Source organism: Tenrec ecaudatus, chromosome 12 (assembly GCF_050624435.1).
Source record: "Tenrec ecaudatus isolate mTenEca1 chromosome 12, mTenEca1.hap1, whole genome shotgun sequence".
In the NCBI taxonomy this organism is placed as follows: domain Eukaryota; kingdom Metazoa; phylum Chordata; class Mammalia; order Afrosoricida; family Tenrecidae; genus Tenrec; species Tenrec ecaudatus.
The window spans coordinates 67,778,209-67,795,319 of NC_134541.1; the positions used below are offsets into that span (position 1 = coordinate 67,778,209).

At 43.5% G+C, this 17,111-nt stretch overlaps 1 protein-coding gene across 2 annotated transcripts in view; it reads right to left on the bottom strand.

Annotated features, from left to right (window-relative positions):
* DDX25 (DEAD-box helicase 25) overlaps window positions 1-12,698 on the bottom strand; it is a 31,525-nt gene extending 18,827 nt beyond the window's left edge. Inside the window, exons 1-8 of one of the 2 annotated variants that reach the window (XM_075527894.1) lie at window positions 12,633-12,698; window positions 11,971-12,037; window positions 11,711-11,755; window positions 10,276-10,411; window positions 7,331-7,423; window positions 7,115-7,217; window positions 5,006-5,120; window positions 3,646-3,823 (exon numbers count right to left, since the gene is read on the bottom strand). In XM_075527894.1, the coding sequence (XP_075384009.1) occupies window positions 3,646-3,823; window positions 5,006-5,120; window positions 7,115-7,217; window positions 7,331-7,423; window positions 10,276-10,411; window positions 11,711-11,755; window positions 11,971-12,037; window positions 12,633-12,695 (800 nt within the window). In that variant the 5' untranslated portion in view covers window positions 12,696-12,698. Of the gene's footprint in view, window positions 1-3,645; window positions 3,824-5,005; window positions 5,121-7,114; window positions 7,218-7,330; window positions 7,424-10,275; window positions 10,412-11,710; window positions 11,756-11,970; window positions 12,038-12,632 lie in introns of those variants that run through there. The other variant, XM_075527895.1, reaches the window with a different exon arrangement.
* Between the last annotated feature and the right edge of the window lie 4,413 nt (window positions 12,699-17,111).

Genomic DNA, 17,111 nt, shown 5'->3' on the forward strand with positions numbered 1-17,111 from the left:
TGTCTACTTATAGGTGTATACTGGACTCTTACTCTTAGTTGCTCTCCCATGTTTACGTTAATAGGAGGACAACAGGTTCCCTTCTGCCCCATGACTATTATAACCCCACACCCTACCCCCAGACGGCCAGGGAATTGTCATCCTTTATATACCATCACATCTTTCCCTGAACGTGTCAAACTTGCACAGTTCCATAGGTGCCGGAAAGAAGGTAGCGAACGGGCAGAATAACCTACGAAGCTCCCATACAAACAACACAAACTAGCGCTAAAGACTCAAGGAGCTAGCTAAAACTCCATCTCCACACAAACCAATATGTCTAGCCAGACTCAGGAAAATAGCACAACACGCTGATTCACAGACATCAATATCAGTTCTTCGTAACACCACCCTCCAAATTTCTTAGACTAACAATACACACCATACAGTATTGGTTATGTCTCTCTCTCCAACAAAGAAGATATCTAACATCTCCAATTCCATCTTCATGACTAACACCTAATACAGGAACCAAGATAACTAAGGTATGCCCTATCATCGGATCAGTGACCACTGAAGTACTTCTCTTTCTCAATCAGGACACTCTCTGATTCCTGAGCCCTGAAGGGTGACAACCTTTCAATGTCTCTACCAACTCCTGTAGTCAAACCTTCTTTTGGCTAAATACAGAGACTCAATGTGCCTCACCTGGAATATTTTTCCTATGTGACATATTTGTCCACACTTGTCTACAGGTGAATGGATAGGGTGATGCATCCCAGTATTTCTCATTCCAGATGTAATATTCCTAGATGAACGGGACATGGAAAACACTGTACTGAAATACACATCTAAATCCCCTCACATTTTTTCCTATAGACACAGAGGAGCATTAGTAGCCCTATTCTCAACAGAATAGGGTAGTGGCAGCTCTGGGAACTGGAATGGGAGACGCTGAAACTGCTACTCATTTTTACTACAAACTATCAAGAGACTTTAGTGTGGATATGGAAGAAATAGGCCATACTCTTTTAGCACTAGGACCTCAAGTCAATTCCCTGGCAGGCATGACACTACAAAATAAGCAAGCCCTGACCAAGCTCCTGCAAAGAGGGGGAACCTCATGTCCTAGAAGAGGACTGTTGTTGCTTTGCTAATGAATCGGCATAGTTACATAAAAGGTAGAACAACTAAAGGAACGAATCCAACACCAACGGAAGGCGTTAGGAGACATGGGATCCGTATGGAAAAGTATTTTCGGCTCTTGGAAATCGTGGGCCCCCTGGTTTCTGTCACTACTGGAACCTCTCCGTTTAATAGGTATAATTTTGTGCTTTGGGCCTTGTTTGTTTTGCTGTTTTCAAAACCTTTTTGCAGGAATGAATGTATGCCTTCCATCAGTCAAACCTTATGGAGCTGTATGTGGCTGGGTTCCAACCCCTAACGCGCTCACTGGGCCATGCCAAGGCAGGACAGCTGTAGGTTTTCACTGTGCCTGTCCAGCAGCAGGAAGCAGTTGCAGAAGATGAGACCTCCGGCCCTATTCCCTATTATCAAAAGGCAGGAATGATGGATCCAGCTGAGCATGAAACAGCACCTGACCACTGTGAGCGTCTCCTTCCCGTGATTCTTGCTCACAGACTCTTTCCACCCCCACATCTTCCCACAGAGCACCAAAACCTCCTGTGTGTGTGCCAGAGGCTACACATAAGCTAGTCAGGACAAGTTACAATGATCTCCCAACTGAGTCACCAGACTCCACCCCCGAGGGTTTGTCTTGGAGTTCTTCCACTTTTCCACTTCCCTGCTCTTCCTCCAGTCTGGAGAAGCTCAGCAAACTGCACTTTCCAATAAAGCCTGTTTCTTGACACCCAGACCCTGGCCGCTCTCTTTTTCTATCAAAACTGTTACCCAAGAAAACAAGAATGAAGTTAAAACATTCCCAGACAAGCTAAGATGTTCATTGCCAGCCCTACCTCAAAGGGCTGCATAAGGAAGAAAAATTCAATACATAGAAAGAAAGATCTTTGTACAAGTATATGAATGAGTAATAGGTATTCATGCCTGATAATCCTATTTTGTCCTCCATATTATTGTATGACAAGTGCATCAAAAGCAAGGTTAAAATGATGCTACAGGGCCCAAGAAATATGAGGGTGTATTTCATAGCAGCAAAATGGCAAGGGGATAAAGAAATATGGGCGAGACTTCCTTATACAGTACTGAAGTTAAGGTGGTATCAACTTTTCCTAGGATTTTATAAATTCAAGATGTCAAATGTAATATTCATAGTAATTCATAGTAATAAGAAATTATCTATACAAAAGGAAAGGAGGGACCCAAAGTGCTTCAGTATGATAACTGAAGCAAACGCAAAAGCAAACAGTATTAAAGGGAAAATGGAAGGCTTAGTTTTTTTGTTGTTGTTAAAAAACTTAGCCAAATTACAAAAGAAAGCCCTTTCTTACTGGTATTTATGGTGAATGTAAATGGACTAAACATTCTAATCAAAAGACAGAGAATGGGGGAAAGAACTACAAAACAGAAGCTGCCTCAAATATGTGCTATGATTTACAAGAGATGGACTGTAGGCCTAAGGGAACAGAGGTTTAAAATGAACTTCTGGAAAAACATGAAGGGTAAATAGGAAAACCTGACACTCAACATTTTACTTAAGGTAGAAAGGCTGAAAGCGTTCTCCTGAAAATCGAGAAAAAGACACGGATTCCGGTTCTTAGCACTCCAATATTATGTCACAAGTCCTACTGGTGCAACACGAGAAGGCTAGAACCCTGAAGCACATCTTCCCTGATTTCAAACTATGTTTAAAATCCCTTGTTCTGTTTGAGCAATTGCCTCTTGGCCTAGGTACAGGTTCAGCATGAGCACAATAACGTATTTTGTGATCCCCATTCTTCCCAAGGCTATCTATCCACAGTTTGCTATGATCCACACAACTGAATGCTTTTGCAAAGTCAATAAAACACAAGTAAATGCATCTTTTTGGTATTCTGTGCTTTCAGCCAAGATCCATCTAATGTCAACAATGATATCCCTTGTTTCACACTCTTCTGAAGCCAGCTTGTATTTTTGGCAGCAACTTGTTGATATACTACTGTTCCAACTGTTGTTCAATTATCTTTAGCAAAATTTTACTTGCATGTGATATTAATGATACTGTTCAATAATTTCTATACCAAGGAATTTCATTTCGTTACAGCATCCTTTTATAGTATGATTTATTTAAAGTCATGACAAAGTCAGAATTAGAATATCAGTCTCTGGATCCCAGATTCTGTGTTCTTTGCTTTATATGAAGTACCTATTGTACTCTCAGAATATCCTTATCAGGTTTAATAGATTCCAGTAAGAATTTTGCTAGAAATTTAAAGAGAGAGAGAGAGAAAGAGAGAGAGAGAGAGACTGGTAAATATGTTACAGTACCCATAAATGGATTCTATCTATCACAAATGTAAGCAGTCAGGAAATATTACAAACTGAAGCAGCTGGAAAATTAGAGGAGTCTAAGGTCTCTGGAACTGATGACAATAATAAAATCACCAAGATGTTTTAGAGGTATAAGAAGGTAGCAAAGCAAGCAATAAAAATAATTAGGAGCCACATACAAATGAAGAATTAGGACAGAGGATTCAGGAAGATGATTACCTCTGAATACGAATGCTTTGATCGGAGAATCCCTGGGTGTCAATCATCACGTCTGCTTCATCCAGGACAAACACACGTATCTTTGTCAAATCAATTAATTTTCTCTTGAAACACCAATCTAAGACAGTCCCAGGAGTGCCAATTATAATCTGCTTGGTGATGTCAGTGCCACTGGGAACTAGGGAAAAACGATTTGTGAATTCTCCTTCAGATACAACGTTTCTCACAGTTCATAATTCAGGGCAGTAGAACAGACAACTCATTAGCAAAAGTACAGTGCATAAAGTTTTCCCAGTGAAAATTGAGATTTTTGATTTTACAGAATTTTATAATTTAATTGCCAAGATTTTTGGCTAATGGTGACAATCATACATTATGCTGTATATATTGAGTCTAGGCCATGGCCGTTTAGAAAGCCACATTGCAGCAATCCCACTGCCCTACAGAGACACTGGCACAGCTTGCCAAATGGAAAACCACTGCAATGCCCATTAGCAGGCTGTAGGAAAGGAGGCATGGAATATTGTACAGGTATGCAAAACAATGGGGTGAAGCCATACGCTTATATGGAAAGATGTCCAAAACAAGCATATTTTTCAAATCATGTGGAAAAAAAGTCCTCCCATTTTTATGGCTCTATCATTGAAAATAAATACAAGGGGTTTCAAAGAATTAGTTAAAAATTTGGAATTAAGTGATCATGGAATATTTTTCTGAGCTTTTTGATATTATTTTATATTCATGTACATTTGTGTTTGTAAAAGCAAACAACAGTCAACAGAGGTTTGTTAATAGAACTCTGGTTATCTTTAAGAATAGGTTTTTTGAGGGCAATCAAGAATACCTTTTGCTTTTACCTTTGACAATTCTGTGTTTTAAAGTTTTACCTTTTCACTATGAGCACGTTTTCATGAAGAAATTAAAAATTAGAAAGTACCCTCACAGTATTTTCCCATAGTACATTATACAAAACAACTGAACCTACCAGCCAAAGCTATGCAGAAGTATCCTCATGCAGGACGCGGAAATGGCACAGAGGTCATTTCCTGGGCCTTTATTATGTGCTCTCCTGTGCACAGAGCTTTCTCCATATCATCACATTTAATTCTAATAGCAACTCTACGGTATAGGTGTTGCTTTAGTAGAGGTGAGAAAATGAATTACATAATGCAATGTGCTCATTAAGAATGAAGCCACATCAAGGAGAAAAAAATGTTTTGAAAATGATGTACAACATATGTACAAATGTGCTTGATACAACTGATGTATGTATGGATTGTTATAAGAGCTCTAAGAGCACCCAATAAATTGATTTATTAAAATTAAAACAATGAAATCACACTAGCTCCCTGGTACATACTTCGATTCCCTCGAATGGCATACATCACTTGAACATCCACACAGAATTTCCCCATCCTTTCCACCACGCGGCCAGTTTGTAGAGCCAGTTCGTAAGTGGGAGCCAGGCAGAGGCACTGTGTGTAAGGGGGAAGGGAAGGATAAAGGTTTATACAAGCCATCTTCCGAATTTGAACTACAATTAAAAGTTAGACTAGGAGATGCACAAAAGTAAAATTGGAGATTAGGATTGAATACAAGTATTTAAAACTGAATAAAAGTTGACAGTTCATAGGTGAATGTTGCGCATGGGGACAGGGAAGGGCTGAAAGGTGGAGAAGTAACTGCCTTTTAAACATTCCTCTCTCTTGGAGTATAAGAGAACACGAGTTATTGGTTACCATTGGGGGAGGGGCTCCAAGGAAAGAGGCTGGGATGCAGGGAAGCTAGGCCTCAGTGAGAGAGGATGTCAGTAAGACATTCCACCTGGAGTACTGTCCTCATCACTCTTACCTGCAGTCAGGAATCAACTCTGAGCACTACTTGTTTGACCAAGCCCTCCTCCACACCTGCACCAGAATATTACCCATCCCTGCACGATGGCTGTAGTTTGTAAAGACTATGAAAATCCTGGCAATGTTAACTGTACCTGGTACCTCGGTTAGGGGTCTATGGTAGAGAAGAAATGGTACCACACGTCAACAGCAAATAAACAAACAAAAACCCAACCACTGGCAGAAAGTCAATGCTGACTCTCAGCAACCCTACAGGGCAGGACAGAACTGCCCCTGCAGGCTTATGAGATGGCAAACTTCACGGGAGTGAAAAGCGCCGTCTTTCTTCCTCAGAGTGGCTGGGGTTTTGAACTGCTGACCTCAAAGTTAGCAGTCCAACGTGTAACCACTATGCTACCAGGGCCAGAGTGCTAAACAGTTCCTGCACACCTTTCTCAACACTTGTTAAAGCACAGCTTTAAACATAAACTTCGCGAAGGTCATCTAATGTGTACCAGATTTCATGTCTGCTATTGGTCATCTCCACCTGCAGCTCATCTTGCTGACCAGATCACAAGCTTGCAGAGAAGAACTTTTGTACTTAGTGCACAGCAAGCACTCCACTCACCAAATGAATCCAGAGGAGAAAGCAGTCTGAGAGGAGGCTACATTAGGAGACCAGAAAGTTGGGTTACAGCTCTTGTCGAACCTGGCATGTGGGTCTGACTCTTCCCTCTCTAAACCTCAGTTACCTTCTCTGCTGACGGAGCGAGGCAGGGTGAATGATCTTCTAGACCACAGCTATGGAGCTATCACGAATGAAGGCTGACTTTATGTCAAACATAAAAACTTTATGTACATTATTTCACTTAATCCTCACAGCAACTCGATAAGGAATTTGTTTCATTCAAACAACGAACCATTCAATGTTTAATTTTAATGAGTGGTTTCTAACAAGCCAGGCACTGCTCTGGGTACTGGCATTCAACGGTGAACAGAAAAACTATGATCCATGTCTTTAGAAGTGTCGATTCTAATTTACAGACAAGGAAATGGAGACTCAGATCTAGCAACTTCTAAAACATTCAACTAGGAAGTAGAGAAGCTGGAATTGGAACCAACTGGACTACAGTTTGTTTTCTCTATCATTGTCTCATACTGTTGCCCAATAGTCAATCATTTTATTACATGATGCCATTCATTACCTGGAGGCCTGGTAATGCTATCTGCTATGTGTAGGACTACTAACTGAAAGGTTGGTGGTTCAAACCCACCAGTCATTCCATGGGATAAAGATGAGGCTGCCTGCCCCCATAAAGATTTGCAAAACCTCAGTAACCCATATAGGGTCGCATGAGGGGAATCAATTTGACAGCCCTTGGAAAGGAGCCTGGTAGCATAGTGGGTTCTCTGTTGGGCTGGTAACCACAAGGTAAGGAGTTCAAACCTACCAGCTGCTCCATAGGAGAAACATGATGCTTCTGCTCCCATAAAGCTCTACAGCCTTGGAAACCCAAAGCAGACAGTTCTGTTCTGTCCCGTATGGTCACTTTGAGTTTATGAGCACTATGGGTCATTCATTACGAAATGTCATTGGCACCACAGTCACGCTCATCCATCCCTCAGTCGTTGCTCACCTGTGGGAACAATTCCTGGGCATTGACTCTGCTTAGCATGGCCAAGACAAAGGCAGCTGTTTTGCCTGTTCCAGACTGGCTCTGTGCTATGAGGTTCTGGGGACTGTGGAAAAGAGCAGACCACGGGACGCAAAATGAATACAAGAACATGGGGACAAACTGAAAATGAAAGGGGAAACCCAACCCCATTAGAATGCCCCTGCCCTGGAAACTCACGGATGTGCCAGCATCATGGGGAGAGCCGTCTCTTGGATTTTCGATGGTCTGTTAAACCCCATCGCATAGATCCCTTTCAGTAACTCTTCTTTCCTGTCAAAAAATAAAAAATGTAAAAATTTATGGTTAATAGATTGAGACCTAACACTTGGAAAATATATTTCTAAACTTATTTGAAAGTAAGCTTTTAAAGTGATTACTTTTCTAAAAATAAAGTAATTATTTTAAAATGTTATCATTCATCCCTAACCTCAAACATACACAAGTATGTCTGCAGAGCTTGATCATATGAAATAACAAATTATGCTAGCAGCAGTATCGGGTTTCCTAGGAAGGTAAACAGGGGCTTTCTTGTGCTTACTTAGTAATCTATAGTGAAAGTTTCACATTTCACAAATGTGAAGCTGCTTGTTGTGTCCAGCCCCACAGTCAAACAGGGTTCTGAAGAGCAACGTATGCAATGATGGAAGAGAAAGAGGACAGACCACAGGGTGCAGGGGACTGGTCTCCAATCTTGGGAGAAGAGCAGTCTCAAGTTTATTCAACAATAAGGTTTTCTAGTAATGGGGCTTGCAAGCCTCTTGCTAGTTCATACAATAAAATGGCCAATGTGATCATCTTGAATATCCTGAGCCTTCTAGGGGAAACTTCAAAGGGGATGTCTGGCAGGTGAGTAAACATACGGTGTCAATCGCTCCTTAAGAATGGGAGACAAAGACAGCAGATACTTTTAGAGGTAAGCATCATTTTAACAGTGTGTGAGAAGCCAGGCATCTGTCAGAGACAACTTATCATTTTCTGGGGGATATACGTGAAGGACGCTTTTCTTGGAGGATATGTGCATTTGGCGCTTATTAATCTTCTCCAGACTCAGGGAGGATTCCTCTGCACACTAGTGCTGGTTTTCCGAGTGCTGAAGCCATGACAGTAGAAAAATACAAGTAGATGCCTAAAAAACTGGAATTATTTTCTTTCAAAGCTATGTATTAAAATTTTTTTTTACAAAACCACCTTATCACCTTCAAAGTACTCTCCATTACACTTAATACCTTTGTCAAATCTGTGATCCCATTCTTAGAAACATTTTTCAAACCCATCTGTTTGGACGACTGAAAGCACCTCGTTGTTTGTGTTTTTTTCTTCACCTCTTCTGTTTCAGCAAATCACTGTCCTTTCATGTCCCTCTTCATTCATAGCAGCAAAAGAAGTCACATGAAGTGAGGTCAGGTGAGTAAGGTGCACGAGGCAAGAGAGGCATGATGATTTTTGCCAAAAATTGGAAGCACTGCGATGGCTGCGTGAACAGGTGAACTGTCATGGTGGCAAAACCAGTCCCTGGTCTGCCATGAATCAGGCCTTTTTGTTGCACGCTGTTATCTCTTCAGAACCTCTAAATAGAAAGCTTGATGAACAGCCTAACATGGTGGAACGAACTCCAAATGCACTATGAGTCAACATTTTCGTCTGTTCAGGAAGTTGACGGATGTCCAGAACAAGGTTTGTCAGCAGTCGACATTGTTCCTTTGTGGAAACGAGAAAACCACTCATACACTATAGCACTGTCCTTGTAATCTGTGTTCAACATCACAACAGTTTCTGTGGCATTTTTCCTGAGCAGGAAATAAAATTTCACAGCTCTATGCTGTTCCCTTACATCAGCCATCACAGAAAACAAGGTTTGACTGAAACCACTTTCACGAAAAAATTCACTGTGACCAGAGAGAACCTTCACAGGCAATGCCACTGGGTGCACTAACTCAGAGTGACTTGCTCAATGCCTGCCTGGTGGGAAAAATGTGAACTCTGAAGGCTCCACTCCACCCAGCACAATTCCAGTTTTTGCGGGGGTACCCCCTTGGAGACCATTTAAGCCTTCTTCCAGGTCTTTCATTTCCCAAAGCTATTCACGATAGATTAATAAAGAAGTATAAATCGGCCCACATTTCCCTTGCTTATTGGAGAATCAGCCCATGGCTGTAAGCCTAAGCTAAAGACAATGACAATAGCTTAAGGTTTAATTTCCTGAACAAAAATGGAAAAGTTCTTCTGATAAAAGAAATGTATTAGTTTGCCAAGAGAGGTATATTTTCTCCACAGGCAGAAAGCTAGGTAAGATTTGTCAATTACTATTAATGAAAAAATAAACATCAATAGTGATTCTCAAATCAATATTCCTCTTGTAGTAATACTACAGAACACACAATGTTACTTCATCATCCTCGACCAGTATTTTGAAATGTATTTTTCCTGATACTTCAAGACAGATACAAGAGAATAAAGCCAAGCAGGCAGGAACCCTCCACCACTCCAATGGCATGCACAGAGATCATTTGACTGGCTGACTGCCAGTAGCCAAGTGTTAACCAATCATAGGTAGGCATCTCCTATCAAATAGGCAAAGTTAGGACTTCAGGGATGCGGAATTTTACCCTCTGCATTAGTAACTTTCCCTTTCTATTAAAATACATTTCTTTTTTTTTAAAGCCAGTCAAATTCAACAGTGGAAAACACATTTCTTTAATATCACTGATACATGTCTGGGGTTGACACTCATTTTAATGTCATCTGAAATGAAACAGAATTAGGAATGTGCAGACTTGTCATTTATCCAAAGGGTTGAGGTTGATGTGTGGGTTTCCAGATAATCGGCCCTGTTGTCTGGATTCTGGTGTGGAGACAAGAACTCTGGCTGTATCTGGCTCAGCAATATCCCCCGTAAGCACAGCAAGATTAAAATACTTTACTACAAAAATTGTCCTCAGTTGACAGGTGTTTTTTGGGGGGGCCAATACTTGACTCACATGCAGAATGTGCACACTTCGTGTTAATACTAAATATTTGCATACAAAGAAGATCCAGATGGTTTTATTATTAACAGATTAGTTTTGTGTTCCCCCCTGCCCCCCTCCCCATTTTCCCCATATTAAATGGATAAAAATACTCACAGCCGAAGCTCTTCGAATGTTTTCACAGAGTACAGTGGAGAGCTGGGATCCTTCTGTAAGACTTCCACATGGTGACTGGATTCTACTAAGGATTGCCGAATTAACTTGTTTAAAAGGGAATTAGCTGCTAAATCCACTATAAACACAAAAAAAAAAGGAAAGAAAGGATTGCACGAGAGAAATCGCCTCTTAAATACCATCTAACAAAATTGTTCTTTTTTTAAAAAGAAGATTCTAGAAAGACTGACACGGCACTGAGGGTCCCTGTTTTCATGAGGACTGTTTATTTCACTCTGCTGCGACACATAACAAGCCTACATTCATTTCCAGGGGACCTAATTCTGCATTGCTGGCTAAAAATGCTTAACCACCCCTGCATGCTGGTAGGAAACAGAACAGGAAGAGAGTACATGCGGATGAATCCTTTCTAGGATGCTGGAGTGGAGGGAAGCCTTCACATGTGTGAGTTACAGTTAAGTCCCAATCACATTCTCATATTAATATTGTTCCCCACTATATCCTCCCATAATAGTGCTGCCTTAAAGTTATCTCTTACAAGCAAGTTTGCTGGCTGGCCAGCAGCTTGGACTGTCAGAGCAGACATGTGCTGTAGCTCTCAATGCTCAGGAGACAGTACTGGGGTTAGGTTACTCCAAAGCACTGGGACCTGGAGGTTTACGGTTCAGCCCACTTTGTTACGTATGTGGTTACCTGTAATTAGGGGGCTTGCATGTCCTGAGAGTACATAAGCTGTTGTTGGAAATATAATCTCTCTCTCTGCGCGGACCTGGCTCCAGAAGTCATGATGGTTGAAGTGAGCGCTTGCATGCTTTATCTTGTCTGATGTCTCTTTAATTTACTCTTCCATTACACAACTGCTCCCTTGGACTGATTCGGTTGTGGGGCTGGTATCTCACACATACTCATTTCTATGACCTCTAGAGAGCTATGGGCCATCCCGAACTTCCTATTTTTTCTGATGTGCACTATTTTTATAAAGAAATGTAATCAATACAGTCTCCCCACCCCCAGCTAGAGACCCTACTTGTTCATATTGTGAAAGTGATGGTTAATTGAAAACAGTTGACAGGTGTGTGTGGGGGGGGGGGGATGAGGAGCTCATATCAAAGGCTCAAATAGAAAGAAAATGTTTTGAAAATGAAGATTGCAACAAATGTACAAATGTGCTTGGCACAATGGATGCACGTATGTATTGTGATAGGAGCTGTATGAGCCCCCAATAAAATGATTTTTTGAAAGAAAGTAGATGTCTAGAAAAGAATGATGCCAACATATGTACAAATATGCCTGGTACAATTGATGTATGCATTATAATAAGAGCCCCCAATAAAATGATGCTTTCAATAAAAAAAAATCAACAGTAAGGTATCAACAAAAAAACCAGTTGATACATGAAAATGAATTTCTCTCTTACCTACATCGTCTTCATCATCCTCTTCTGTGATATTCATAGACTCATCTAAAGGATGGGAGAGAAACATATCTGTCAAGCCAAATGTTGCACCATGCTCTCTCAATTGCTCTTCCCAATCTGCAGAGTACACTGACAGACGGTGGTGGATTTTAGATGAAAGGACTCACGGGTATTCCAGTTGGCAGGGGTAAGGGGAACGCAGTGTTGTGTTAATTTGTTGTGAACTGAAAGTCAATCTGCTTTCCCGGAACAGCACTCACCTCCTTTGGGGACTGCAGTACTCTTAACCACCTGAAGGTTCTTTCTGGGAAGGGTGAGGTTGGAGAACTGTGGAAGGGCACAGATTTCAACCATTATTAGCAAGCAGGCCCTAAGCGGCCTGGGCACCGCTAACAGAAGCTGGAGCAGTGTGGGGCGATCACCCCAGGATTTTGTTTCCATTGCACTTTTAGGTACGAACGACTTTCTTTCTGGTTAGGTCTCTAACATGAATTTTCTTAAAATTGAAGAAGCTATTCTACTGCCCTTGTACATCAAGTTTCTTTTTCTTGGGTCTCTGGCCCTAACAGAGGCACTCTCTGAAGGTCCGGGGCAGGAAAGATGATGGCCGATTTAAGATGGCCGGTAGCAGAAGCTTAATGGCCAAATCAAGGGAGATTAGGGCCCTAGTTGGGACCACCGTCTGCTTCCCTTCCTTAGCTTCGGGGTCACTCTCAGCCCTCATGTTGCCCCATCAAACCCAAACCCTATTTCTCTACAGCCTGTTCCCCGTGCCTTCTCCCAAGCCCCTTCCCGTATCTCCCATCCACAGCACCCACTCCAAACGCTAGCGGGCCCTCCCTCCCTTCTCCCGCACATTTGCCTCCAGCGGCCCCTGTTCTAAACCCCACTCTGCTCCCCTCCCCGGCTGGGCGGCGGTTACATGGCTGTTCAGCCGCTCGCTCTCTGCCGCTCCTGCGTCGCCTTTCCAAAGTAACGACGCCATAGCTGTAAGCCCGGCCCAGCGCCCAGCACGTGCTCCCAGCGCGGCGCGAGGGGCTCCCCGCGCATCCAGTGGCCAATGAGCTCTCGGGGGCAGGCCTGCAGTCACGGGACCAGCCACTGGCGCGATGGGCACGCGCAGTCGCGCTTGGTGACCGGGAGCAAGAGGTGGGAGGGGAAAGGAGAAAGGGGTGGAAACAAGAAGGCGCACTTTCATGTTGCCATGTGAGATGTCCGTTTGCCTCACTTTGCCCCAGTGTAGGATATCTGGAAGGGAGGGGTGTGGAAGGAGTGCAATCTGCCAAGCGTGGGGACTCTTAAGATGCTGCAGCGTGTGCTGACTTGAGGGTCCCGACTTCCCATCACGGACCTGCAGCTTGCTGCTGTGCCAGAAGCTATGTCACCGGTATGTTAACTTCCAGGTCACCCAGGGGAACCGCTTTCAGCGGACCTTCCAGACTGAGGACAGATGATGGAGAAGGAATAGGCTGTCCACTTCTGAGAAGCATGTCCCCCAAAACCTTATGCTTAGCAGTGGGTAACTGTCAGATATAAAGCCTCAAGATGGAATAGGCTGGCCACTTCGAGGGGTTAACCACTGAAACGTTATGAATAGCTACACAACATCGCTAAATATTGTTAGAAGATGAGCCCCTTAGGTTGGAAAGCCTTTCTGAAAATACTTCTGAAGGAGAGCTGCCGCCTCAAAGTCGTGAGCCATAAAGATGTGGATGGAGTCAAGCTTTCCAGACCTTGCTGATGGAGCCTGGCTTACAATGAGAAAAAAAGGCTATAAACATCCATTAACAGTGTAAACACAATGTATGGAACCCATAAAGATTATTAGCCTAGGCATGGGAAAGCTGAAATGGACTTGCATAGGTCATTTTGAATCAATCATACGGCTCACTATGCTGGGAATGGTGTTGTATTTAGTGCCAAAAAGATCATTTCAAGACCTATGTTGAAGTGCAGTGCTCTCTACAACAGGCTAATATGCATACAAGGAAATCCTGTTCAAATTTATGAACAAACTACTGAAGCTAGTGATGAAGAAATTGAAGAATTCTACCAACTTTTCAGTTTGAAACCGGCAAAACATGCCATCAACTTGCATTGATGTTTATTGATTAAAATGAGCAAGTTGAAAATAAAGAAAAAGGAACAATAGTTGGAAAGATGGCCTAGGTGATAGAAATAAAGCTGCATATCACACGATAGACCTTTATAAGGCCAATGTGACTTCTTCAGTCAAACCGCTTTTTCAGTCAAACCTCCACTACAGATACTGTGTGCATCCGGGTGTGTCTTCTCGCCATACCTATTCAATCTGTGTGCTGAGCAGATCATTGGAGAAGCTCAACAATACGAAAGGGTGTGGCATCAGGATTGGAGGAAGGCTTATTAACAACCTGCCATGTGCAGATGGCACGACCGTGCTTGCTGAAAGGGAGGAGGCTTGAAGCACTGCTGACGAAATCAAGGACTGCAGCCCTCAGTGTGGCGCCTTCTCAACTCATGTGAAGAAGACCAAGATCCTCACAACTGGACCGATAGAGAACATCGTGGTAAATGAAGGAAAAAAATGAAGTTGTAAAGGATTTCATCTTGCTTGGATCCATAATCAATGCTCACAGAAGCAGCAGTCAAGAGATCAAATTACACATCGCTTTGGGTAAATCTGCTCGACTAGACCACTTGAGAGTATTTAAAAGCAAGGATGTTACTTTAAGAATGAAGGGTGCGCCTAACCCAACCCAGGGTATTTCAGTTGCTGCATATGCATGGGAAAGTTGGACATTTCATAAGATAGACTAAAGAATCAATGCATTTGAAGTGTGGTGCTGGTAATAAGCTTGGCAAGTACCATGGACGATCAAAAGAACCAACTTCTTCTGCTGGAGGAAGCACAACCAGAAACGTCCCTTGGAGGCAAGGATGGTGAGATTTCGCATCATGTACTTTGGACGTGTTGTCAGGAGAGGCCATGTTGTCAGGAGAGACCACGTGGTCAGGAGTTCCTGAAGAAGGACTTGGTAAACTAGCGGGGCATCAAAAAAATCGAAGGAAGACCTTCGACAACATGGATTGACGTAGCGGCTGCAACAATGGGCTCAAACATAAGAGCAGTTGTGCGGATGACACAGGCAGGGCAGGGTTTCCTTCTGTTGTCCAGATGGTCTCCGTGAGTCCGAACAGACTCGACGACACCGGACAACATACATGTGGACCTTGCCAGAAGGAATACACAGAAACCAACCTGACTACATCTGTGCGAAGAGACTATAAGGAAGCTCAATATTAGCAACCAAATAAGGCCAAGGCCAACTGTGAAACAGACCATCAATTGCTCATATGTAAGTTCAGGTTGAGAAAATGAAAACAAGTCCACAAGAATCAAAACATGACCTTGAGTCAATTTCAAGAACAGATTGGACTCACTGAACACTAATGACAGAAGACTCGACGGTGAGCTGGGATTACATCAATAACATTATACATTAAGAAAGTAAAATGTCATTCAAAAGACAGGAAAGAAAGAAAAGATCCAAGTGGATATCAGAAGAGACTCTGTGTAGGAGCCAGCGCACAACTGGATGAGTCCTAAGGAATGGTTGTGTAATTGAAAAGGAAAATTAAATAGACTACGAACAAGACATACAAGTGATTGGGCTGAGCTGAAGCAGGACCCCGCTTCCCTGCACGTCCCCAGAGGTGGGCAGCAGATGGCGCCAGATAAGATAAACGGGAAACCAGATGCTCCAGGTTCAAAGAAAGCCTCCAGGAGTTGACAAGCAATTTTCGGAGTGTCCAGATCCCATATGCTAATTGCCACACATTCCACCGCCCCTTTAAAAACCTGAGCCCTGAGCCCCGGCTGCTGAGCACGACTTCCCTGACCTGTTGGCCTCGGTCACGGAACCTCATGCAGGAGCTCCTGGTAATAAAGCTATTTCTGTGTCTGCTCTCCTTTGTCCTGTCAGTTATGTCTTTCCGTCTCCCCATACCCCAGTTTCACCTTTACATTTGGTGCCTGAAACCTGGGAGAGGTAGGGACACGGGTTCCGTGCTGTCCCAGCCCTGCTTCGGCTGGGATGTAGCCCATTCCTCAACCCCCGAACCTCTGGAGCCCGCCTGGACGGGTGATTTCTGGTCAGTATCTCTCTGTGTATGTTCATTCTGTCTCGTTTGTCTTTCCAGACACGGAGGACCGGCAAACTCATATGGGAACATAGGGTTCCCATGTTTTCGGAGTGCCACGAAAGGGGTTTGTACTTCCACCCCAGTACTAAGAGGGGCTGGAGATAACTGCCTTTTCCCAAATTGGGTGCAAGGATAAGGACAGTTTCTCGTGTTTCTCCTTTCTCTGGTCTATCTTCCCTCAGGGGCCCCAAGCCCTTTGGCTCTGTTTACTTAATGGGGTTTCTGCCCATAACAGGACTTCTGGCTCTGGGCCTTTCAGTCACTGCACCTTCATACCGAACAAAGGCGCAAAAGTTATTTCTGAACCTTTTCCTACTTATTTGTGTGCTTTGAGTCTGCAGCTGTGCAGTGCCTTCTCTAACATTTTGTACTTCTCCCTTTTCTCTCACCCTGAACAAAGGTCTCTGACCAACCTCCATTTTACCAGCCATAAAGCCAGGCTCCCCCTACCCCTGCCCCTCCTTGGCTTCCATTGTGTCTCTCTCTGATCTAAGATCCCTGTCTGCTGGAACAAGCCGCAGGCCTGCGCCAGGGAAACATGCCAGGGAAATGTCCTGTCTGGGAGTAGTCCAGGACTCTCCACTGGGTCCCTAACTCTGATCTGGATGCTCTCAGGGTTACTGGACAGTTTCTGTCTGTTGGGTGAGGACAGGGACCAGGGGGTGCCCATCTCCTCTGCCTGTGCCCTCTGCAGTTTGAGACACCAAGAGAAGTCCTCTGTTCCAGCCCCCAAAGGACAGTCCTTCGGGGTACCTAGTGGCCAACCTTACTGAATTGGGTTTGGCTCCTGATCTCTGCCCTAAGTGCCTGGTCTTTTTCTTTAACCAAGTTTGGCCTCGATACCAATTGGACAATGAGCCGCACTAGCCAGAAAATGGTATTTTCGATTTTTATATTCTCAGCGACCTCGACAATCTTTGTTAGTAAACTCACAAATAGTCTGAAGTCCCTTTATGTCCAGGTCTTTTTCTTTCTTTCTTTGCTCCTGTCCCTCTCTGTCACCCTGCTCAAGTTCTCTTAGCCAAACACTCTCTTAATCAAGCCCCTGACAGTACTCCCCATCGTCTTTCTCCGAACCCCGACTCCTTGTCTGCACCCCCAGTAAGGCTTCCTCCATATTCTGGGTGCCCCTCACCATCACCTCCCCCTGCTACCCCTCAACTCCCAAAGGCTGAGGTGTTTGTGCCCCGGACACCTGTCCACTCCCCAGAGCCAG